The sequence below is a fragment of the Gasterosteus aculeatus genome, chromosome 6, assembly GCF_964276395.1.
Source record: "Gasterosteus aculeatus chromosome 6, fGasAcu3.hap1.1, whole genome shotgun sequence".
Taxonomy (NCBI): Eukaryota; Metazoa; Chordata; class Actinopteri; order Perciformes; family Gasterosteidae; genus Gasterosteus; species Gasterosteus aculeatus.
In genome coordinates this window covers 16,764,337-16,789,882 of record NC_135693.1, presented here as the reverse complement: position 1 = coordinate 16,789,882, position 25,546 = coordinate 16,764,337, and the positions used below count along the sequence as shown (strand labels likewise).

Below are 25,546 nucleotides of genomic sequence, written 5' to 3'. Positions count from 1 at the left end.
TCCAGTGTTTTATGGGTTTTATTTGAGTTCAAATGGAAATAAGCACTTTAAGCTGCTGAGTAACAATTTACACCTGAAACAAATGACCATTATTATGTTACATATTTTTAAAGACATTTTACATTTGGAGGCTCTACTAAATTCTTCATGAATGACTTTCAAGATTCTTTTTTGTACAGAGCTTTGTCATTTTTTATGACCTATATTTTAAAATGTCATGAAATCCTAGTGTATGACATACTTCACATTTTTGCGTGTTTCCCATGTCCCTCTACCGAATTTAAAAAGGAGCATTTTAATGCAGTGTGTTGAATGTTATGACATCCTATAGACGTTTTACATGTAATGCTCTACATACATAAAATTTTCATGACAAAGTTGTTATGAAATCACGTTTTAAGAAAACGCGTTACTGCGATTTTTGTATTAAGTTTAGATAAGAATGTTCTGTCATCTGACTTTTCTCAACTCATTCATGACTTTACACCAACAAACTGCTCCGCTCTTCCTTTTATATAAATATATATAAACATACTTTTACCTTTTACTACATCGGTACTTTACAAACATTACACATGCAGGTGACTTTAGATACAAACATATCTTTATAGAAAATAGAAAATAAATCCCTTTGGACCCAGATGATGTGATGACAGCAGCAGATCTGTGGTTAGCCTAGCTTAGCATAAACCTGGTTTTGTGTGTCTGGCCGTTTTTTCACCCAGTTTGTAGTCACAAAGTTACGTGTGAACTAAAAAGCAGTTTTTAGTTCTGTGCCGGAATCATTTGCAGTCGACTGGAACATGTCTGCATGTGTTTTAACTCCCAGAGTCTCGGATCGGTGTCTCCCCCCCCTCCCTTCCCTCCCCCCCTCCGGGCGTCAGATGGTCCGGTGGAGCAGCAGCACGATGAGCACATTGTCCTCGGACCTCGTCCGCACCGCTCCCTTCAGTTCCAGCGTCACCTCTTCACCCCCCCGCAGCCGCAGCAGGCCCACGTCGGTGAGCGGCCAGGCGGCCGACGCCTCCCGCCGGTGCAGGACCAGCGGGGGGGCGCCCGACCCCCTCCTCAGGACCACGTGGGAGCGGCCGGGCCTCAGGTCCAAGGTGAGGACGAACAGGTAGATTCCGTCCAGCGGAGCCGCGAAGGTGCCCCCGCCGGAGTAAAGCTGACCCCGGTTCAGCGAGGCCTCCATCGCCATGACGCTGTTCAAAACGCGCACAGGAGACCCGGCCACCAGCAGCAGGGCGTCTCCCGATTGGCTGAGCGGGACCGGGGCCACACCTGGAGGGCAGAGGAGGGCCAGGTGTCACAAGGGGCGCTTTCTTTATAGATACAACAGAGATTTTACTATTGTACTCTTATAAAAGACACTTTTAACATAATTGTTGGGACATTTTTTTATACATCATGAAAGAATTTACTATTACTTTAAAATGATGTCTCTTCTATACCGGACTATTACACTTGCACTATTTCTTTAAAACTTTGATATCAAACACCATCCCATGAATCGTCACATACTCTATAATGAATTGAAGCCATTTATATGGATATTTCTGTACCGTATTGATTTGCATCTCTTTATCACACGGCGTAAGTTGAGGTAATCATTCATTCAAAGCTTGTCCGGTTAAGCGAGAACCTCACTGAAAAGTACAGGTGCAGCCCGCCTGCACGGAGTCCGCGCTCACCTGACGTGTCCCTCCTGCTGCGAAGGTTTCCTCCTCTTCCAGATCCTCCTCCTCTCTTCTTCTCTTTCTTTCCGTCTCGGTCCTTCACCAGCTGCCACAGTTTGTCGAGCTCCAGCGTGGCGTCGGAACCCACCAGCGCGTCGGCGTTACTGAAGACGTTCTTGAAGACCCTCAGATGTTCCTCCAGCCCCCTCTTCAGCCACATCACCTCCGCCTGCAGTTTGGCCTGCGCCTCCCTCTCGGTTGAAGTGTTGAAGGACTTCTCCTCGAGCAGGAGCACCTTCAGCTTCAGCTGCTCCACCGTTTTCTCCAGATTCCACAGATCACTGCCGTCTCCTCTGTGCCCCGGGTGGAGGAGGAGCTGGCGCTCGCGGGCCGGGACTCCACCGCTCCTCATGCTTCCCGGGAGCCCGTCGTCAGAGAGAGGATGCGAGGAGGAGGAGGAGGAGGTGGAGGAGGGCTGGTCAGCAGATGGCACCTCCTCTCTACCTCCTGAGCAGGAAGGAGAAAGACATTAGGCCTGGTACTAGAGCAAGGAGCTGGAGATGGTGTTTAAGATGCTGACGGTTTAATCCCAACATCCCTTTTTCTTTATTTTACTCTCCCCTCCGCTGTATCTAATGACAAAATAGTCCTATTTAAATACTGTCAAATTGCAGTACAAATTAAAGCTGCTTGTATTTCCATTTCATGGGGCTGTGTACTTGTACACTACACCTCAGAGGGAAGTATTAGGCACCGATAATGGGAACCAGACAAAAAGTTGTTATATTTCCCCACTTGTTTTCCTTTGGGCAGGTTGGATTGTTGTGAATGTCTTTAAATGTCAGCATTGCATCGGCAGTATTATGTTACACTTTTGACTTTTACATTTTACTACATCTTTGAACCACACTTTTCTTTCCATGGGATGTAAATGTTTTATCTTTTTTGACCATTTATTTTTTCACTTTGTCCATGACATTTTTTGTACAAATATTTTTTGACCAACTATGTTTTGACATTTTCTTTCCCATTACGTTTCTCCAACGAATATTTGACTTTTTCCCCTTGATATTTTTTGACAATATGTTTTTTTTACTTTTTTTGTGCATGGTATTTTATGACCACATGTCATGTGTCTCTTGCTTTGAGTCTGTCTTGGTGCAGGTGGTAAAGTTGATATAACAGTTTCTCTCGGCTGCCACTAGATGTTGCTACAAAGCTGTATTTGACTCACAGCACCAACGTTTAGACCAATTTAACACAACATTTAGATAATGTACATCCCTGTAGAGACTAAATAAATATATTCATTATTGTTTTCTTATTACAGTATTTGTCTGCAGCTGCACCACATTTGAATTATTGATATACTCACCAATAATAATACTACTAAACTACATTTTGGAGGCAAATAACTACACCACTGCATCTGTTGGATTACTTGAGTTATCCTTCAGATTAGTATAATTTGTTTAGTATACATTAGTAAATTGTGTGATTAGTACACAGTGTCATAATGTGAAAGTGTATCTAAATTGTACTTGTGTCTGTTTTGTAGCTGCAGTGCGACCGCTCCTACCGGGTTTGTTGCTCTGCAGAGAGCTGATGCTCACGCTGTTGTTTCTCAGTTGCTCCTGCAGGAGCCTCAGCTGCTCCTTCAGAGCTGGGATGGAGTGGGTCTCCTGATCCTGGAAGGACCACTCCAGGAACTCCAGCAGCTCCTCGCCCAGCAGCAGCTCCAGCACGTCGTTGTGTCTGATGACGTCCGTCAGGAGGGACTTGAAGGAGCCGGACAGGCGTTGCATCTCCTTCACCAGCTTCCCGTCCGCCAGCCTCAGGTCGGAGAGGTCGGCCAGCGCGGCCGTCGCCGAGCTGCTCAGCAGCGCCAGGCTTTGATCCAGACTCTTGGTCCTCTGTTGCTCCGAGGCCAGAGACTCCTTCACCTGCAGGACCAGCGTGTTTGATTTCTACTCGTGTTTTTTGGACCAACTTCTGCTGAGATCTAATCCTATTTTATTTTAACTTCTTTGAGTTATTAGAACAAGTTGTGGGTGGTTCTAAACTTCTAGGGGCCTTTGCTCCTCTACTATAAACAATGGGGTGAAACTTAATATAAAGGACAAAGCAAAGCTACTAAAAGTCTTTTTAGTAGAAAATGATCAAACAGTTGTATTTCCCGTACCTGCTGGAGGCCGTATTGGAGCACCTCCACCGCCGGCTCCCAGTCGCCTGCTCCGCCCCACTGCTGCGCCACCTCGCCGCTCTCCTCCAGGGCCAATCGGTTTTCATTGGCCAGCTCCGTCACATTGGCCACGCCCCTCCCCAGTTGAGCGATAGCGGCCCTCAGCCCATTGCAGTCGCAGCCTGCTGAGGAGTTCTGCTTGTAGAAGGCATCGTACAAATAGTCCACGTCCACGTCCGTCTCTTGAAGGTGCTTGCCCTGCCGGCTGAGGTTCCCCTCCAGCTCGTTGACCCGCCTCAACACCACCTCCCTCGCTGCCTCCACCTCCAGCCCCGTCTCCATGAACTGGATCTGGCTGGTCCTGGCCGTCTGGTTGATGTGCCTCTCCAGCTCCTTGACGTCTCGCCTCAGCTGCTGGACATCCACCGAGTTGACCTCCACGTCCTCCATCAGGCCGTCCACCTGCACATGAGCATGTGATGAGACACTTGTTCATCCTGCTGGGGGGGGGGCTTTTAAGCACTGATCGATCATGAATGACAACGACTGCACAACGAGATGAGTTTCGGTTCCACCTTCACTGTGTTGTTGACCACCGCGTTGTCCAGCCGCTCGACGGCCTCCCAGAGCGCCGAGGTGTCTGAGGGCAGCAGCGGTGGGTGGGGGGGGAGCAGGGGGGTCGGAGGGGGGTGAACCTCCAGCTGATCCTCAGCGGGCTGATCCTGGTCCAGCTTCAGCTCAGTTAGTGTAGCATTCATGGCCTGCAGGCCGACCTGGGATCAGAGACGGAATCAGCCTTTAATCAAGCAAAAATGGATTGCTTCAAAAAGTGACAGAAGGTCTAAGGAATACAAATACTCATTGGAGAGCTGTCCCGGTTGTCCACCGACCTGCAACATCTTCTGGTGGCGTTTCAGCTTCATGTCGATGTCCATCTTGAAGCTGGTCAGGTTGTAGTGCAGCATTGCATGCTGGGAGTGGAGCCTGTTCTCCATGTCTGTCCGCTGGCTCTCCATCTGCCTCCGGACCTCCCCGACATCCTGAAAGGCCTCATCCAGTTTGGCATTTAGACGCTGCTCCGCTGCCTCGTCGAGTTCCCGGCTGGCCGGGGGCCCGGACTGCATCTCCTCCTCCGGCTCGCCGTCCTTCAGCCGGGCCACGTCCCGGGCCAAGTCCCCCACCTGCCGGCTCAGCTGCTCCAGCGAACGGTTGAAGCTCTGCAGGACCGGCTGCAGCTGGGACATGACCAAGGCCATCATGTGGGGGGCGGGGAGGGGAGCGGGGGCTTCTGGGTACAGGAGGGGCTCAGCATCCACCTCATCAACTGGGGAAACAAATATGTTTGATTAGAAATGGCACCAAAAATCTACTGCTCACTAACAACGATCCACTGATGAATCACAGCAAAGCCAAGTTGCAATGTGTTTTTTCGTTTAGAGGAATGAATAAAGGTGTTATGGATTAATCTCTTGATGTCACAATATGGTGAACAGCAGATCTTAATGTCAATATACATCCTCTGAAAATATGCACGAGACTCATGCCCTTTTAGTTCGAGCTAAAACAAAGATACGATAACAAAATGCTTTCCATGCACCCGCCCACACTCAGAAAAACAGAGTAATGTTAACAAGAGACAACATGTCCCCTATTCATGGCTCCCTTGGGACGGGTGAAGGGTTGCTGGTTGGTTCGCCCTGAAATGGCACCGGTTTAGTCTACAAAATGGAATACAAACACAGTGCAACCATCTGCCTGGAAAACGCTCCTGCAGGGAAACGCAAATGGCTAAAACGGCTCAGAGGCCTCCGAAAACACTGAAAAAACACTGAAAAAACATTCAAAAACGACACAAGCTGGGTTTCCAGCAGGGGAGATAAGATGAGTTTTCACAGTTGGTTTCTGTTGGTTCAGCAGAGACCGACAGAGTGAAGCCAGAACACACAGTGACCGCGGGACGCTGCCCGTCCTCCGGCTGGACCTCGTTCACCGGAGGGCCGAGGCCGGAATCGCATCCCATGAATCCGTATTTATGGTGTCAGCAAACTCCCAGACGCTCCACTGCTCACACAAAATCCTAAGCCTTAAAAAAAAAAAGCTTTAACCAAAAAAAGCGTCTTTCATTCGGCCCTGATCTAGTTTCAGCATCACTACGTGACCCTCTGGTGGGTCCACAGAGGACGTCTTTCATAAGCCCCGGACACTGGTGCCAATCTGTGACTCAGTCAGAGATACACAATCTATTGAATCTGCTTTTATATTATTCATGGCAGATATTTCAGGTGACATAAGAGACAGAGAGAAGGTTGTTTGGCAAAGTGAGGATATTTCCCCCAACGTTATAATACAAATTTATTTTTAAAAGTGAGGATATTGATGTTCATCCAATTCTTCAAAGGGATGTTTGACGGTTCAGGCCTCCCGTCAGGTTTCGGTCCGGTTCAGGGTCGAGTGGGATCCCGGCAACGAGGGTCCCCGCAGGTAAAGCAATACAAACAGTGTGCGTTTGCCTCGGGTCGCTGCTGTCAATCTCCTCCGGAGACGCAGTCCAGACACAACTACGTTAAACGCACAACCACATGCAGCTGCAGGGTCCTGAGAGGTCAAAGGTCACTGTACAGTGAGGCAGTTTCAGGTGACCTCCAGCTGCGGGGGGGAAGTGTGCGGAGGGCGTTTGGAGGTTGAAACCCAACGCACCCGAGTCAGCTGGGAGTGTTTCTATAAAACGATGGTGTGATTTACGGACCTGCCGAAGAGTCAACTTCCTGTCCGGACAGAACGACGTCTGTTGCACAACTGCAGTTCTGTTTTCTTCTTCTGGCCTTTTTGGTTGTAAATGTCACAATTAAAAAAGGTAATACAACACTTTAATGAGACACGAGGGGAACAGATGCAACAACAGCCCCAGAAACTGAGCACAGGACGAGAAAACTTCATCTTCTGGTCAGTTCGCCTCACGTTTAAAATGCATTTCTGAGATTATAACAATTTGTTGAGACAAAGAAGACATTTTTCTGAAAAGCCTCCAAAGTGTGTTGATATTGATGAGTGATTTTTAGGCTTACTTAATGTACTTTATATTACAAAACACACATTTAGTACACGATTACCCTACAACAAAGATACACGCAGAGTTTTCCAAACTGTCCCTACGGAAGGAAACGGCTGACTTCAGATTTGATGCGACTGATGGAGCGGAAGAATATTCCTGTAAAGATGATGTAATGCGGTGGCAGGTCAAAGGTCAGAGGGAACTGAGCAGTGTGGGAATCTAGAGCAAGGTCGATCCCCAAACTAGCTCCACACAGGGCGGATGAAGTGTGTGTGTGTGTGTGTGTGTGTGTGTGTGTGTGTGTGTGTGATGTAATGCACACGCTGGTCTGGTGACACAGGAGGTGTAATATAGTGTCATCTTATTATCCACACACACAATGTTTGGGAGATAGAAGAAAGGCAGGATTTCCCGTGGAGGAAGTGTGTGCGCCTGTGTGTGTGTTTGTGGTTACCGGAGGTGTCATTGCAGCGGAATGGAGTGTGTGTGTGTGTGTGTACATTAGAAGTCCCTCATAGGATATGAATGAGACATCACAAATAATACCACACACACACACACACAAGTACACAGCCCTTAATGATCATTGTGTGTTTTAAAGTTAACATTATTTTTTTTTAAATGAAACATGTCAGATCTAGAACATATTTTTTAGCGTCACGTCGGATGAGAACTCACCAGGAGGCCCGTGCAGCTGATGGGGCGGATGTGGCCTCTGGTGGGGTCGGTGGGGTCGATGGTGGTGAGGATGGGGATGGGGGTCGGGGTTGTGTCGGTGGTCCGGTTCCAGGGCCGGTGGTGTGCTGCTGGGCTGGTCGTCGTACGGGACCTGGTGGTCGTTCTGTTCTCTGTTCGGGTCGCCGCGCTGCTGCTGGAGCCGCTGCTGCAGACCTGAGACACACGGAGCGGAGTAATAAATACAGGCCGATACAGTAAAGTAGCAGTAAAGCTCCGTTAATCTGAATTGAACTGGGAGAAACAGGAAGTCAGGCAGACGGCTAGAGAGTGACGGGGGGGGGGCGAGGAAGTCCTGCGAAGCCACCAAACTGGTTTCCTTCGTCATCTTCAGCTGAGACCAAAAACACACGCCAGGATTCAGGTGTGTCCCAATTGACATCCGAGTACATTTACTCCAGTGTGGTGGCAGCGGTGATTCTCCAGAGAAGCACCAGCGAGATCTGCAGCTCCCCTCGACTTCACGCGGCTCGAGCTCATTCTTTCATCTGCCAGACCCACAACTTTGCTGGTTCGCTCCCAATTTTAGTTTTTCACAGCCACAAAAAGCCATTTGGACTCGACGCGTACATTTCCACAGCGGGTCTCTCCACGTACAAGAGGTGGACACAATAACAGAGACGCACTTATTGTGTGAGCGTGTTGAAAAGTCGCTTGTGACGACTCACCACTGAGCTGTTTGTATTTTAAGGTGTTCCTGTTATTGTGTACAGTCTCACTCTGCTGGGTCGCAGTTCTGTTGATGATTTAATTACGTTGACTTCGGCCTGCAGGAAGTCGGTTCAATCGGAGGAGTGGTGGGAGCGGACTGTACCGTTGGAGGTGTGTGTGTGTGTGTTTGTGTTGCTGCCCCTTTGTTTGTCTTTCTTTGTTAAATCGAGCCACTAAAGGCCAAAGGTCTATTTTAGTCAGAATTCTTTCCTGAAACATAATGTTTTGATTCTCAGAGTTCTCGGTGCTTCCCTCATTGTCCAAATACTTCATGTTATGTGCACGACCAAAGTTGTTTTGTACGTGGAGGACAAAACACTGCAGGTTCAACCAGAAGGACGACTGAAAGGGCAGAAAGAAACGGTTCAATGACAATAGAGGAAGCCTCCAGTCAAAGGTTTGGCCTCAAAGTATGTGCAGATTTATATCAGAACATGTTCCTTTTTCAGTGAACAGATGCTGTGATGCTGATAACATCTGGAAAGGTGCGCTCAGTCGATTGCACCGTCCGACGTGAAGAAGAAGTCCTCTCAGCCATCAGACTCAAAAAGGTCCTCGCATACAAACACCGTTCCTCGTCCGCCTTTCAGCCTCTGAAACGTCCTTCACCAGGACCATGGGCAGAAGAATCCGTCATCCGACCCCCACCCGACTGTGCCGGGCTGAATTTTAAAACAAACAAACCTCCTGTCCGCTCTCCCTTCCTTTACTTCATCAGGTCACAGTAACATTCATCCACTGTCAAGCTGCAATTTCCCACTCTCTCAGTGTGTGAGTCACTGTGACGGAGGGGGATGGGGGTTTGGATCTGGCGGTTCAGGGGGGTTTTTGGGGGGGTGGGGGGTCTCCGTGCCCTGGTCCTACGGGAGAGGCTTGAGACCTCGTCCTGACCTGAACCGGAGGGTTTGTCAAAGCTGAGCTGCCCACACTTTGTTGAAGAAGCAGGGATGACTCACACTACTAGAGTGTGTGTGTGTGTGTGTGTGTGTGTGTGTGTTCCCATGCACAGATGGGACAAAAAAAGAAAAACAACGTAAAATGAAATTCTAACCAGACGGGATAACACATGGACGTTAGAGGACTCCATGTCAAACAAAAAACGCTCCAGCTTGACATTTCTCGCTGAGAGTAACGTAAGAGGCTCCAGGAGGCTGATGGGGAACCACCTGTTGGTCCAGTCTAAAATGTCTCAATACCAGTAATTAGACGGGCCGATATAGAAGTCTGTGGAGACCCTGGACCCGCGGGGGAGCGTGTCTCGTGGTGGGAGGCGAGCGGTCTGATCGTACCTGGATCGAGGAGCTCTGTTCTCACGTTGTCAGATCCTCCAGTCGGAGCCGAGCTTCCAGAATCCGGCTGTGCACCAGGGACTGTCGGTCAAAACACAACAGGCTTTAAACACGGCAGACACACACACATGTGTACGCGCGTTTATGTGTATGTACCGTATACGTACACAAGTTACAGGAAATACTTTTGTATTTTCATCGACAAACTTTGAGCTTCAGTACAAACAAAAATGGCTGAGAATAGAAGAGAGGACGTCCTTCTTTAGATGACTGTTAAACACTGCCACGTTTCCCACGCACTCGCATTTAAAACCTGGACTGAATCAAGTTCCTGAGCGATACCAAAGTTGTTTTAGTAGAAAATAGACTCCTGAAAGCGGGAAAACGAGGGGCCGAGTTCTCTCTTCAGGAACCACTTGGGATCGTTTCCAACACAAGTATCTGAATGTGTTGCGTGAATCCTGATTCATGTCGTGCTACACGTTCTACTGCAGACTGCAGCTGTGTGAACCTTCCTCCCACCTGAGTCCTCACAGTTGTGTCCTCCGTGTCCCGGGCAGCAGCGCCACAGCAGAGCGCTGGAGATCTGCTGCCTCTGCTTGTAGACGGGCCGGGTGGACAGCTTGTACCTGCACACACACACACGCACACACACACACACACACACACGGACGGACAGGAAAACACCAGAAATTAGGACTTAAATGATGAAAAAAAACATTAATGAAAATAAAGTGGGGGGAGATCTGATCCGTGGGGTCCAGGAACATTCCAGGAACTGGAATCTGTTTGACAGTGTGGATGAATCATCCATCCGTCTCCTTCAGCTGAATGTAAAAAAAACATCCCTTTTCCAGTTCATGAGGTTATTAACCTTCATGTTTCAGGAAATGCTTCGTGCTTTTCGTTTGGTAGTTTCATTAAGTGCTCCAGTAAGTTTCGATGCAGCATCAACGTTGATAGAAATTGTTGCCTTCGTAACTACCTCATGTTAAACGTTATATCCATCATGGCAGATTATTATTCTCTGGCTGGACTGATTTTCACTATTCACTATTTTCATCACCTGAATGATGAATAAATAAAAGTATACAAAATATTGCTGCTTAAAAAATGTGTGGTTTAAGTACTTTTACTAAAGTGAACAATGTAAATACTCCAAAACCCAAACAATCTGATCACCACAATACTGCTGTGCCTCTACACAAGCTCAGTGGCTGCGATGGGAGAACTCATCGCTGCCGTGCTTCCTGGTTCTGTACTCACATGACCAGCTGACAGTCGGACCTCCCGCTCGGACACGGACTCTGAGACTTCATGGTGTACCTCTCCGTTCCACACTTCACCGCCACGGTAACCACGCGCTGCTGCACGAACGCACACCAGTTCCTGCAGAGGAGTCAGGAGACGGAGGACAGCGTTCACAGGGAGAATTCGCGTGTTTGCAGTTTTTGTTGCTGCCTTCCTGTTTGGGGTCGGAGGTCAAACATGTTAGCCAGGCCTTTATATTAAGGAGATAATCCACTTAGTTACATTCGGAAGGAGCCAGGCTAGCTGTCCTTATTCCGGTCTCTATGCTAAGCTAAGCATTGCTAAGCATTGGCTGGCTGCAGCCTCACACTTGAATGACTCCACAAATCCACAAACAACACTTGTTTGTGGATTCATTCATTGTTTTTTTTTAATATGAGTGTGAAAGACAACAAGTTGGACATAAATTGAAATATAGGGAATTCACACACACACACACACACACACACACACACACACACACACACACACACACACAAAGACATGCACTCAGTGAGGCTTCAGTCAGAGTCAAAGAGCAGCTGTGGTGAATAACGCCGACTATCAACATGTGTGTGTGATGAGGTCATAGGGTCACCGACGTCAGATAAGGTGTGTGTTTGGGGTCACCACAGACCACCCCTTGCACTTGTGTGTGTGTGTGTGTGTGTGTGTGTGTGTGTGTGTGTGTGTGTGTGTGTGTGTGTGCATACAAAAACACCCAATGGAGTCACACAGAAGAGCCCAGTGGGATTTTTTCCTCTATGAGTTAAGAACATTCAACAAAATCACAGAAGTGCATTTACCACTTCTGGAAAAGACATTTATTTATTTATATTATTTCTCGTAAATGATTTGAAGTTGTTTACTTGCTTCCATCTGTTACCGAGGCTTTAATGCGCGCTCTTCTTCTCTCTTTTAATGTGACAGCCCCTGCGTGCCGGCGATGTTGTAACGTTGATGCTGAGCTGTTTGTCTCATCACTTCCTGTCTGCTTAACTCTGCCTCACAGCGTCAACAACAGCGCTTTCATGTTCTACCACCATTAATACACCAGCGTCCCTGTTTCCTGTAAAACATTCAACTAATCAGCGTAATTGTGCAATTAGACGGGATTTGGATATTCATGTGAAAACATCGGGGAAAGTGTTGTTTAATCTTTAGACGGTCAAATACAGATTCCCAACAGGGACGTCGTACGTGCTCAAAGAAAGGAACGATATCTGCTGCTCTGAACTCGCACCGAACTGTGAGACCAGATTACCGATATATTACACGGCAAACTAATTATAAATTCACCGTTTCCACTTGTGACCCAGATAAGCCGCATGTCGTTTCCTGTGGAGAGCTGTGACATCACCGGAGAAACAAACATGCCTCCTCCGGGCCGGGGAATTCCTCCACAGCCCGAGCTGCTAGAACACAAACTTTTCAACGAAATGAAAACATTAAAAACGCGGACTTATAACGGAGGCACTGCTCGGGTTGTCATAATGAATTCAGGGAATATTTAGAAGGGTTCGCTGCCTAAACGAAGGCTGGAACAACATCAGAGAATAAAGCTTAATCTTAATCAGATTTAGTTTGTCCTGTGAGACTGAGGTCATCGAGTCTCTTTCTGTTCATCTTTCTTCACATGATGCAGCTTTAATCTCTCATCAAGTATATTTGTCCTCGTTTAGCTCCATTTTCATGATAGCAGGATCACAGCGGCACGCACCTTTTAAAAGGAAGAGGGGAATATTTGTGAAATAGATGTGTTGAAAGCACAACTATTCAAACATCCTGCAGCCGTGGACAGAATATGAGACAACAGACTTCTGACCGGACGCGTAAAAGGTCGCCAACTGCTCCTTCTGTATTTAGGAGCACGTGTTCGAATTACACCGCAGTTTTAGGAGCCTTTATGGACGGCGAGGGGTCACACGTGCTCACACAACCATTGAAAATTAAGTTTAGCAATGAATTTTGATTCAAATAGAGAATGGTGGTTGTCTCTTGACCACTTTTTGACTGACTGAATGCATTTATTTTCCTCTACTCTCCTCAGTTCAGATGGTTTCCTGGGGAATTTTAAATAATTCTAAGCGCAAGAATGAACAAATCCTGCTCACAAATGAATAAATGTTTTGCAAAATAAAACAATATTAATTTGTGTCACAGAAAAAAAAACTATTATAAAGTTCAAATAATGTTAAAAACAAACCACAAAAAAACAAAAAAGAGCAGACGATTGCTTTTGTTTATGTGCTGCAACGTTTACAGTATCCGAAGAGAATATTCGTGTTTTGGTGTTTGTGTTCAGCCCTGATCTGCTCCCTTGTTTAAAGAGGGAGAGGTAAACAAACCTCACTGAAAACCCCCATATGTTCTAATAAGCAAACTACAGTCTGGTCATGTGACCGGCCTCCTCTGACTGGCGGTAATGATCAAATCGCCCGCGTCAGCAGAATGTAACCACCTGATCATGTGTCTGATAACTACACTGCCTTTATATCCTGTTTTTTCCCACTTTTATTGGTGTCGTCCTTTCATCTGCCAGCTGCCTGATAACGGCTGAATGAGGAATAAACGATGCCGTCTTTGTTACGGCATCTGCAGCTTTGGCTCACTTTGATCTGAATCCGGCTGCTCGCGAAGCGTCTTCTTCCTTCTCATCAGCTCGAGCTGGGTGAACTTTTACTTTGAAAGGATTCCAGTGAGGCCTCGATTACAAGATCAGCAGCGAGCCTCCAGCCTCGAGTAGGTTGAAGGTCACAACAGAAGCACTAATATTCCTCTTAGCCTTGAAGGCCACCATGACAGAAATAAGAGGGCAGACTTTACTTCAAAATAAGAGCATGTATTTATCTGTGGATTTCAGCGCAATTAAATTAAAGTAAACTGGAACGTGGAAGTTAGTCTAAAACCTTTATTGATGATGTGGAAATTCAATAAAATCTACAAATTAAAATGTGTTATTTCAACATAAACAATGCATAACAAACAATAACCTGAAGGTGTGATTTAATGCATTGTGTTTTGTAGCAAATGTTCCACTGTAGTCAACGGCCTCATACGGAAAATAATGCAATATACAAATTATTAGACATTAAAATAAAATTACTTTACAAAATGTAAAAACCCCCCACAATACTTCTAAAAGTTTGTCCGAAGCCTCAGATCTTCACAACTTTCAGTTAAACAACAGACGTTTCCCCCTCTACTTCATCAGCACTTAACTACCTGTTGACGTCTGACCTCTGAAGTATGTACCCCCCCCCCTACACCCCCCACACGGCAAACGTTGGAAAGCTGCTCCCCATTACAACGAAACAGCACAAAGAGCCCCGTCTGTGGACGATGTCATTAAGGCAGCTGTTTAAAGGGGTGGGGGGGTCTTAGGGGGGGGGGGGGGGGCTAATGGAGGGTTGTTTTGTTAAGAACCCTCAGGGATCATTTTATCAGCAAATCTGCGCACGAGCCCTGCAGTCTAACGCATGGATGTGGGTAAGAACGACGACGGAGGCCTCGTTTGCTCTCAGAAACACATCAATGCAACACGTCACTTCACCAACCAGCTCATTTTATATTTATTTTACTTGGTGTTCTCGTCTTTACGGAACCTTTAAGTCTTCAGCCATCTCTGCAACACAAAGACCCGAGAGGCTGCAGACGTGGAGTGCATGCAGGTGGAGTCGGTGATTTCCTCTGAAGCGACGTTATCCTGCCGTCTATTGAAGACGTAACCATAACAACGCTGGTCTGTGGTGAAGAATGAATCACCGAAACCAAAGCCAGCTCAAGTATAAGTGTATAAGTGTGAGTGTAAGTGTAAGAAGAAGTACTCAGCTCCGTTGTTCCTTATTGTCTGAGGATTATTTAGTGTTTTATTGGTAAACACCGTCCTTGTACAGGTATGACACGTGTTTGTAATTTGTGATGATACCTGGAGGACAAACGCAACGAGGACACCTGCAGTCTGCCTGAGACTCATGAAATCATAAAATGAATGTATGTCGTCTGGGTCCGATGTGTGTGTGTGTGTGTGTGTGTGTGTGTGTGTGTGTCAGCAGCAGCCTGGGTGGTACCAGCCTATTATAAGCATGTTGGCAGTCAAAACATTTAAGCTCTCCCTGCTTCGTACAGGAAGGACTGCGCGTGTGTGAAGTTCTAACTTCATCTGGACTATTTGAGTATTTAGCATTTTAATATTTTTGGAAAGTGCATTTGAATATTAGTTGTAGTTGAACATTAGAATAATGTGCTGAAAGGTATTCAAGTACATTTGTTTAAAGTACTGAACTTCTCTAAAGTACCTTTAAAACTATATTTAACTATGACATTTTGGGAAGAAATACTGTTCTTTTAACTGCGCTACATTTTGTTAAAACTACGTCTAAATTGAGATGAATACTCACACATGATGATTGCTATTATGTATAAACTACCCAGCAACGTTTAAAGTAATCATATGAGCTCAACATTAAAGTAATGAACACATAAACACATTGTTCTAAAGTGGTACTTTTGAAGCTAATAGCTAAAATATAACGACCACGATTTATGCTTCGACCATCAAACTCACGTCCCTCACAACCTGCATGGGTTCAGGCCCATGCAAAGGGTCAGCAGATAAATCCGAAGGGTCATGAGATGATGGATGAGAGAGGAACCGAGGAGAAAGTTCTGATAGTCAAATCTGTTTTCAGTTTCTGGACTCCTCTCGAGTCTTTGAATGTTGAAACGAAACCATGTGAGAAGTTCAGCGGCGTCATTCCTCTTCAGCTGAACTCACAACAATGACACCTGAAATGTGACGAGGTGACGGCTGCAATGTGATGGTTGTTGTGTTCTTTTAGGAGCTTAGGAGGTTCGAGTCACAGCAGAAGTACCTCTCGGTTGTGCCAGAGGATGCTCGCTGAAGGCCTTGCTGAGAGAGGACGTTTACGAGGATGTGACGGACGTGAGATCACAGCAACCTTCACCTTTGACCTTTTGACAATCCCAAAACGGAATGCCCTCAGCTCTGGTGATCCATATTCATGCAAACCACGAAAATCAGAAAAATCATCACATTCGAGACCCTGTAGGTGTTAAACATTTGACTTTCATGATTTATGAGTCAGATTCCTTTTTTCGATCAACTTATTGATTAAATCACTTCCTCAACTCTGATTGGAGAACAGCTGAAAGCAGAGAAAAAGGAGGTGCCGTTTTGGACTCACCCGGTCCGGGCTGGGTGGTTCCCTCTGTCTCCCAAAGGAGACGTCTCGGACGCCCTCGGGTGAAGCCCCTCGAAGATGGGGTGAGACGCTGCTGCTCCTCCTCCGCCTCCTCCTTTTGCCCCCAACTCCTCCTCGTCCTCCTCCACCTCGGGGTCCCGTGCTCTGACCTCACAGTGGGCGCTCACCAGTAAGCCCAGTACCAGCACCAGTTCTCTCACAGCCGTCATGTCTGCTCGCCTGCACGTCACCGAGTGGACGCCGGCACGACCACCTCCTGCTTTTAAACGGCTGGGGGGGGGGGAGGAGGCCACACCTCCTGTTTCCTCTCCTCCCCCTCCCCCCCCCTCCCTCCACAGTCATCTTGTTCTTCTCTGTCTGCTTTACCGTTGATACATTATCTGTAATTTTGTCATCCTGATTTTCCACACTGTGATTTATTTTGTTCTAAACTGTTTCAGTGTCAAATTCATATTTGGAAGAACTCCTTTTGGTGAAGTGAAGGTGATTATTATTCACATTGTTACACAATTAGTGGTGGGCAAAGTCCAATGATTTATAGACTGCTGGTTAGTTTAATCTGATTATAGTGTGTATTGAAATAATCTTAGCACATTAAAAGAACACATACAGTGTTTAAGTGTGAATGAGGCGACAAAGAGGTTTCATTTCTCTCAATAAACTACTTTACTCCGTCTTCATGTTCGTCCTGTGGAAGTGATAAGAACAGAGGAAATCCACCGAGCTGCAGGAGAAATTACCTCCTTCCTTTTTGTGTGTGTGTCTGTTTGTGTGCGCGCGTGCGTGTGTGTGTGTGTGTGTGTGCTTCTCTGACGACATTGTTCAAAGGGCTGTTTGACAGTTAAGACTTGTTGGAAAGTAAAGTTTTATATAATATTAATACACTACTAAGTTACATCCTGGCTGCTATAAGGCGTAAAACCAATGTAGAGAAAAGAAATAAAAAACTCCTGTCAGCTATAAAATCATTAAAATTGACAATATAAAACAAGTCGATATTTTGAAAACTAAAATATTAAATAATGAATGAAGAGGTTTTTCATACTTTAAGTTGGAATAAAATAAAATGCAGTAGCTGAAACGACCACACTGAGGAGCATATTTGACCCCACGGCCGCACCATCAAATCTGCTCCAGTTTGTTTCTATCTGTGGGTCATCAATCCATCCAAACACTGCGCCTTTAGGTTTGCACACTGAGGTGAGGATTCGTCTCCCCAGGTAAACTATCTCCCTCGGACTCAATCTGTCCCGTGCTGTTTTTGTCCGTTCATTCACAGCAGCGAGGCACATTACAGGGAGGTGGAGGAGGGTGAAGCAGAGGGAGGAAGGCTAACGGTTCCTGTCCGGCCCGAGAGAGCCGGGGACTTTTCCACCCGGAGGGGTGGGGGTGGGGGTGGGGGTTTGGTTGGATGGATGAGGGTCACTTCCGAGGATTGTTTTAGAGCCGTGTGGAGATGGAGGCCGGTTGGAAGGTGTCGCAGAGAAAGAGAAAGTGTAGAAAGAACCAAAGACTGAAATGAAAGTCCCTTAGTGACTTATCATAGTATTTATCCGTTTTGTATATTTATCAAAAATTTAGTCAGAGTGACATTTACATTTTTTTATTGTGCTGGTGGCCAAGTTCAACAACACAGCCTTGGTGGGAAGTAACTAAGTTCATTTAGTGCTGTACGGATCTATTATTTAAAGGTTGTATATCATACCTCTTTCCTGAGAGAGTATTTCTAATTCTCCTTTAGAAAAGATCAAAGTAGTAATATCACCACTGCGTTTATTAATTATATTTGTCAGGCAGGTGAATAACAAGGGAACCGATAAGACAAGACCGGCAAAAAGATCTCAGTGATTCGTTAAAGTAGTGAAGATACTAATAATAATACTGGAAATATAGTGAGAATAGAAGTAACAAAGTACCACTCACAATCTGTCAAAAGAAAGTGAAGAGAATTACTGAGGAGGTTAATTGGTGAACGAAGAACAGGTGATGAGTGAAATCAAGTGACCGGGACAGTCAGAGGACATCTGGTGGACAGATGGAGAACTGTACTCAGGAGGCCTGTTCGTCATCAAACGTATCCATCCATCTATCTATCTATCTATCTATCTATCTATCTATCTATCTATCTATCTATCTATCTATCTATAGATAAACGCATTGGTGATATTACTACTACTACTTCGATCTATATCTATCTATCTATCTATCTATCTATCTATCTATCTATCTATCTATCTATCTATCTCGGTCACTTGATTTCACTCATCACCTGTTCTTCGTTCACCACTACATCTATCTAGATAGATATAGATCTAGATATCTTTCTCGATCAATCTAGATAGATCTATCTAGATAGCGACCTACATCTATCTAGCTAGCTAGATCTAGATCACTAGATAGATCTAGGTAGCGATCTAGATAGCAATCTAGTTGATCTAGATAGCGATCTAGATAGCAATCTTGATAGATCTACATCTATCTAGATAGATATAGATCTAGATATCTTTCTCGATCAATCTAGATAGATCTATCTAGATAGCGACCTAGATCTATCTAGCTAGCTAGATCTGTATCACTAGATAGATCTAGATAGCGATCTAGATAGCAATCTAGATAGCGATCTAGATAGCAATCTAGATAGATCTAGATAGCAATCTAGATAGCAATCTTGATAGATCTAGATAGATAGCTCTAGATAACTTTCTCGATCAATCTAGATAGATCTATCTAGATAGCGACCTAGATCTATCTAGCTAGATCTAGATAGCGATCTAGATAGCAATCTAGATAGATCTAGATAGCGATCTAGATAGCAATCTAGATAGATCTAGATGCGATCTAGATAGATAGCTAGATCTATCTAGATCTAGATCTAGGCTACCTAGATAGATAGATCTAGCTAGCTACCTAGGTAGATCTAGATAGCAATCTTGATAGATCTAGATAGCGATCTAGATAGCAATCTAGATAGATCTAGATAGCGATCTAGATAGCAATCTAGATAGATCTAGATGCGATCTAGATAGATAGCTAGATCTATCTAGATCTAGATCTAGGCTACCTAGATAGATAGATCTAGCTAGCTACCTAGGTAGATCTAGATAGCAATCTTGATAGATCTAGATAGCGATCTAGATAGCAATCTAGATAGATTTAGATAGCGAGCTAGTTAGCAATCTAGATAGCGATCTAGATAGATCTAGATAGCAATCTTGATAGCTCTAGATAGCAATCTTGATAGATCTAGATAGCAATCTAGATAGAAATCTAGTTGATCTAGATAGCGATCTAGAGGGCAATCTTGATAGATCTAGATAGATAGCTCTAGATAACTTTCTCGATCAATCTAGATAGATCTATCTAGATAGCGACCTACATCTATCTAGCTAGCTAGATCTGTATCACTAGATAGATCTAGATAGCGATCTAGATAGATCTAGATAGCAATCTTGATAGATCTAGATAGCAATCTTGATAGATCTAGATAGCGATCTAGATAGCAATCTTGATAGATCTACATCTATCTAGATAGATATAGATCTAGATATCTTTCTCGATCAATCTAGATAGATCTATCTAGATAGCGACCTACATCTATCTAGCTAGCTAGATCTGTATCACTAGATAGATCTAGATAGCGATCTAGATAGATCTAGATAGCAATCTTGATAGATCTAGAGGGCAATTTTGATAGATCTAGATAGATAGCTCTAGATAACTTTCTCGATCAATCTAGATAGATCTATCTAGATAGCGACCTAGATCTATCTAGCTAGATCTAGATAGCGATCTAGATAGCAATCTAGATAGATCTAGTTAGCAATCTAGATAGCAATCTAGATAGATCTAGATGCGATCTAGATAGCAATCTAGATAGCAATCTAGATAGATAGCTAGATCTATCTAGATCTAGATCTAGGCTACCTAGATAGATAGATCTAGCTAGCTACCTAGGTAGATCTAGATAGCAATCTTGATAGATTTAGATAGCGATCTAGATAGCAATCTAGATAGATTTAGATAGCGAGCTAGTTAGCAATCTAGATAGCGATCTAGATAGATCTAGATAGATCTATCTAGATAGCGACCTACATCTATCTAGCTAGCTAGATCTGTATCACTAGATAGATCTAGATAGCGATCTAGATAGATCTAGATAGCAATCTTGATAGATCTAGATAGCAATCTTGATAGATCTAGATAGCGATCTAGATAGAAATCTAGTTGATCTAGATAGCGATCTAGAGGGCAATCTTGATAGATCTAGATAGATAGCTCTAGATAACTTTCTCGATCGATCTATATCTATCTAGATAGATGTAGATCTATCAAGATAGCAATCTTGATAGATCTAGATAGATCTAGATAGCAATCTTGATAGATCTAGATAGCAATCTTGTTAGATCTAGATAGCGATCTAGATAGAAATCTAGTTGATCTAGATAGCGATCTAGAGGGCAATCTTGATAGATCTAGATAGATAGCTCTAGATAACTTTCTCGATCAATCTAGATAGATCTATCTAGATAGCGACCTAGATCTATCTAGATAGATCTAGATAGCGATCTAGATAGCAATCTAGATAGATCTAGATGCGATCTAGATAGATAGCTAGATCTATAGGTAGCCTAGATCTAGATCTAGATCTAGGCTACCTAGATAGATAGATCTAGCTAGCTACCTAGGTAGATCTAGATAGCAATCTTGATAGATCTAGATAGCGATCTAGATAGCAATCTAGATAGATCTAGATAGCAATCTTGATAGATCTAGATAGCAATCTAGATAGAAATCTAGTTGATCTAGATAGCGATCAGGAGGGCAATCTTGATAGATCTAGATAGATAGCTCTAGATAACTTTCTCGATCAATCTAGATAGATCTATCTAGATAGCGACCTACATCTATCTAGCTAGCTAGATCTAGATCACTAGATAGATCTAGGTAGCGATCTAGATAGCAATCTAGTTGATCTAGATAGCGATCTAGATAGCAATCTTGATAGATCTAGATAGATAGCTCTAGATAACTTTCTCGATCAATCTAGATAGATCTATCTAGATAGCGACCTAGATCTATCTAGCTAGATCTAGATAGCGATCTAGATAGCAATCTAGATAGATCTAGTTAGCGATCTAGATAGCAATCTAGATAGATCTAGTTAGCGATCTAGATAGCAATCTAGATAGATCTAGATGCGATCTAGATAGCAATCTAGATAGCAATCTAGATAGATAGCTAGATCTATCTAGATCTAGATCTAGGCTACCTAGATAGATAGATCTAGCTAGCTACCTAGGTAGATCTAGATAGCAATCTTGATAGATCTAGATAGCGATCTAGATAGCAATCTAGATAGATTTAGATAGCGAGCTAGTTAGCAATCTAGATAGCGATCTAGATAGATCTAGATAGATCTATCTAGATAGCGACCTACATCTATCTAGCTAGCTAGATCTGTATCACTAGATAGATCTAGATAGCGATCTAGATAGATCTAGATAGCAATCTTGATAGATCTAGATAGCAATCTTGATAGATCTAGATAGCGATCTAGATAGAAATCTAGTTGATCTAGATAGCGATCTAGAGAGCAATCTTGATAGATCTAGATAGATAGCTCTAGATAACTTTCTCGATTGATCTATATCTATCTAGATAGATGTAGATCTATCAAGATAGCAATCTTGATAGATCTAGATAGATCTAGATAGCAATCTTGATAGATCTAGATAGCAATCTTGATAGATATAGATAGCGATCTAGATAGAAATCTAGTTGATCTAGATAGCGATCTAGAGGGCAATCTTGATAGATCTAGATAGATAGCTCTAGATAACTTTCTCGATCAATCTAGATAGATCTATCTAGATAGCGACCTAGATCTATCTAGATAGATCTAGATGCGATCTAGATAGATAGCTAGATCTATCTAGATCTAGATCTAGGCTACCTAGATAGATAGATCTAGCTAGCTACCTAGGTAGATCTAGATAGCAATCTTGATAGATCTAGATAGCGATCTAGATAGCGATCTAGATAGCAATCTAGATAGATCTAGATAGCAATCTAGATAGCAATCTAGATAGATCTAGATGCGATCTAGATAGATAGCTAGATCTATCTAGATCTAGATCTAGGCTACCTAGATAGATAGATCTAGCTAGCTACCTAGGTAGATCTAGATAGCAATCTTGATAGATCTAGATAGCGATCTAGATAGCAATCTAGATAGATTTAGATAGCGAGCTAGTTAGCAATCTAGATAGCGATCTAGATAGATCTAGATAGCAATCTTGATAGATCTAGATAGCAATCTTGATAGATCTAGATAGCAATCTAGATAGAAATCTAGTTGATCTAGATAGCGATCTAGAGGGCAATCTTGATAGATCTAGATAGATAGCTCTAGATAACTTTCTCGATCAATCTAGATAGATCTATCTAGATAGCGACCTACATCTATCTAGCTAGCTAGATCTAGATCACTAGATAGATCTAGGTAGCGATCTAGATAGCAATCTAGTTGATCTAGATAGCGATCTAGATAGCAATCTTGATAGATCTAGATAGATAGCTCTAGATAACTTTCTCGATCAATCTAGATAGATCTATCTAGATAGCGACCTACATCTATCTAGCTAGCTAGATCTAGATCACTAGATAGATCTAGGTAGCGATCTAGATAGCAATCTAGTTGATCTAGATAGCGATCTAGATAGCAATCTTGATAGATCTAGATAGATAGCTCTAGATAACTTTCTCGATCAATCTAGATAGATCTATCTAGATAGCGACCTAGATCTATCTAGCTAGATCTAGATAGCGATCTAGATAGCAATCTAGATAGATCTAGTTAGCGATCTAGATAGCAATCTAGATAGATCTAGTTAGCGATCTAGATAGCAATCTAGATAGATCTAGATGCGATCTAGATAGCAATCTAGATAGCAATCTAGATAGATAGCTAGATCTATCTAGATCTAGATCTAGGCTACCTAGATAGATAGATCTAGCTAGCTACCTAGGTAGATCTAGATAGCAATCTTGATAGATCTAGATAGCGATCTAGATAGCAATCTAGATAGATTTAGATAGCGAGCTAGTTAGCAATCTAGATAGCGATCTAGATAGATCTAGATAGATCTATCTAGATAGCGACCTACATCTATCTAGCTAGCTAGATCTGTATCACTAGATAGATCTAGATAGCGATCTAGATAGATCTAGATAGCAATCTTGATAGATCTAGATAGCAATCTTGATAGATCTAGATAGCGATCTAGATAGAAATCTAGTTGATCTAGATAGCGATCTAGAGAGCAATCTTGATAGATCTAGATAGATAGCTCTAGATAACTTTCTCGATTGATCTATATCTATCTAGATAGATGTAGATCTATCAAGATAGCAATCTAGATAGATCTAGATAGATCTAGATAGCAATCTTGATAGATCTAGATAGCAATCTTGATAGATATAGATAGCGATCTAGATAGAAATCTAGTTGATCTAGATAGCGATCTAGAGGGCAATCTTGATAGATCTAGATAGATAGCTCTAGATAACTTTCTCGATCAATCTAGATAGATCTATCTAGATAGCGACCTAGATCTATCTAGATAGATCTAGATGCGATCTAGATAGATAGCTAGATCTATCTAGATCTAGATCTAGGCTACCTAGATAGATAGATCTAGCTAGCTACCTAGGTAGATCTAGATAGCAATCTTGATAGATCTAGATAGCGATCTAGATAGCAATCTAGATAGATCTAGATAGCAATCTAGATAGCAATCTAGATAGATCTAGATGCGATCTAGATAGATAGCTAGATCTATCTAGATCTAGATCTAGGCTACCTAGATAGATAGATCTAGCTAGCTACCTAGGTAGATCTAGATAGCAATCTTGATAGATCTAGATAGCGATCTAGATAGCAATCTAGATAGATTTAGATAGCGAGCTAGTTAGCAATCTAGATAGCGATCTAGATAGATCTAGATAGCAATCTTGATAGATCTAGATAGCAATCTTGATAGATCTAGATAGCAATCTAGATAGAAATCTAGTTGATCTAGATAGCGATCTAGAGGGCAATCTTGATAGATCTAGATAGATAGCTCTAGATAACTTTCTCGATCAATCTAGATAGATCTATCTAGATAGCGACCTACATCTATCTAGCTAGCTAGATCTAGATCACTAGATAGATCTAGGTAGCGATCTAGATAGCAATCTAGTTGATCTAGATAGCGATCTAGATAGCAATCTTGATAGATCTAGATAGATAGCTCTAGATAACTTTCTCGATCAATCTAGATAGATCTATCTAGATAGCGACCTAGATCTATCTAGCTAGATCTAGATAGCGATCTAGATAGCAATCTAGATAGATCTAGTTAGCGATCTAGATAGCAATCTAGATAGATCTAGTTAGCGATCTAGATAGCAATCTAGATAGATCTAGATGCGATCTAGATAGCAATCTAGATAGCAATCTAGATAGATAGCTAGATCTATCTAGATCTAGATCTAGGCTACCTAGATAGATAGATCTAGCTAGCTACCTAGGTAGATCTAGATAGCAATCTTGATAGATCTAGATAGCGATCTAGATAGCAATCTAGATAGATTTAGATAGCGAGCTAGTTAGCAATCTAGATAGCGATCTAGATAGATCTAGATAGATCTATCTAGATAGCGACCTACATCTATCTAGCTAGCTAGATCTGTATCACTAGATAGATCTAGATAGCGATCTAGATAGATCTAGATAGCAATCTTGATAGATCTAGATAGCAATCTTGATAGATCTAGATAGCGATCTAGATAGAAATCTAGTTGATCTAGATAGCGATCTAGAGAGCAATCTTGATAGATCTAGATAGATAGCTCTAGATAACTTTCTCGATTGATCTATATCTATCTAGATAGATGTAGATCTATCAAGATAGCAATCTTGATAGATCTAGATAGATCTAGATAGCAATCTTGATAGATCTAGATAGCAATCTTGATAGATCTAGATAGCGATCTAGATAGAAATCTAGTTGATCTAGATAGCGATCTAGAGGGCAATCTTGATAGATCTAGATAGATAGCTCTAGATAACTTTCTCGATTGATCTATATCTATCTAGATAGATGTAGATCTATCAAGATAGCAATCTAGATAGATCTAGATAGATCTAGATAGCAATCTTGATAGATCTAGATAGCAATCTTGATAGATCTAGATAGCGATCTAGATAGCAATCTAGATAGATTTAGATAGCGAGCTAGTTAGCAATCTAGATAGCGATCTAGATAGATCTAGATAGCAATCTTGATAGATCTAGATAGCAATCTTGATAGATCTAGATAGCAATCTAGATAGAAATC

At 43.1% G+C, this 25,546-nt stretch overlaps 1 protein-coding gene across 1 annotated transcript; it reads right to left on the bottom strand.

The window, feature by feature from the left end:
* Positions 1-16,411, bottom strand: mmrn2a (multimerin 2a). The gene is made up of 11 exons (XM_040177957.2): positions 16,146-16,411; positions 10,915-11,037; positions 10,171-10,277; positions 9,649-9,729; positions 7,592-7,804; positions 4,752-5,185; positions 4,437-4,634; positions 3,862-4,323; positions 3,259-3,622; positions 1,695-2,186; positions 1-1,284 (listed from the first exon to the last, which is right to left on the bottom strand). Exons 1-11 carry the CDS (start codon positions 16,370-16,372, stop codon positions 881-883), a joined length of 3,105 nt encoding a protein of 1,034 aa, XP_040033891.2. The 5' UTR covers positions 16,373-16,411; the 3' UTR covers positions 1-880.
* Between the last annotated feature and the right edge of the window lie 9,135 nt (positions 16,412-25,546).

Coding starts and splice junctions, on each gene's coding strand:
- mmrn2a (XM_040177957.2), bottom strand. CDS start 16,372: ATGACGGCTGTGAGAGAACTGGTGCTGGTACTGGGCTTACTGGTGAGC. Junction 5,186..7,591: donor TCAGCTGCACGGGCCTCCTG/GTGAGTTCTCAT, acceptor TTGTTTCCCCAG/TTGATGAGGTGGATGCTGAG. Junction 4,324..4,436: donor TGGTCAACAACACAGTGAAG/GTGGAACCGAAA, acceptor GCTCATGTGCAG/GTGGACGGCCTGATGGAGGA.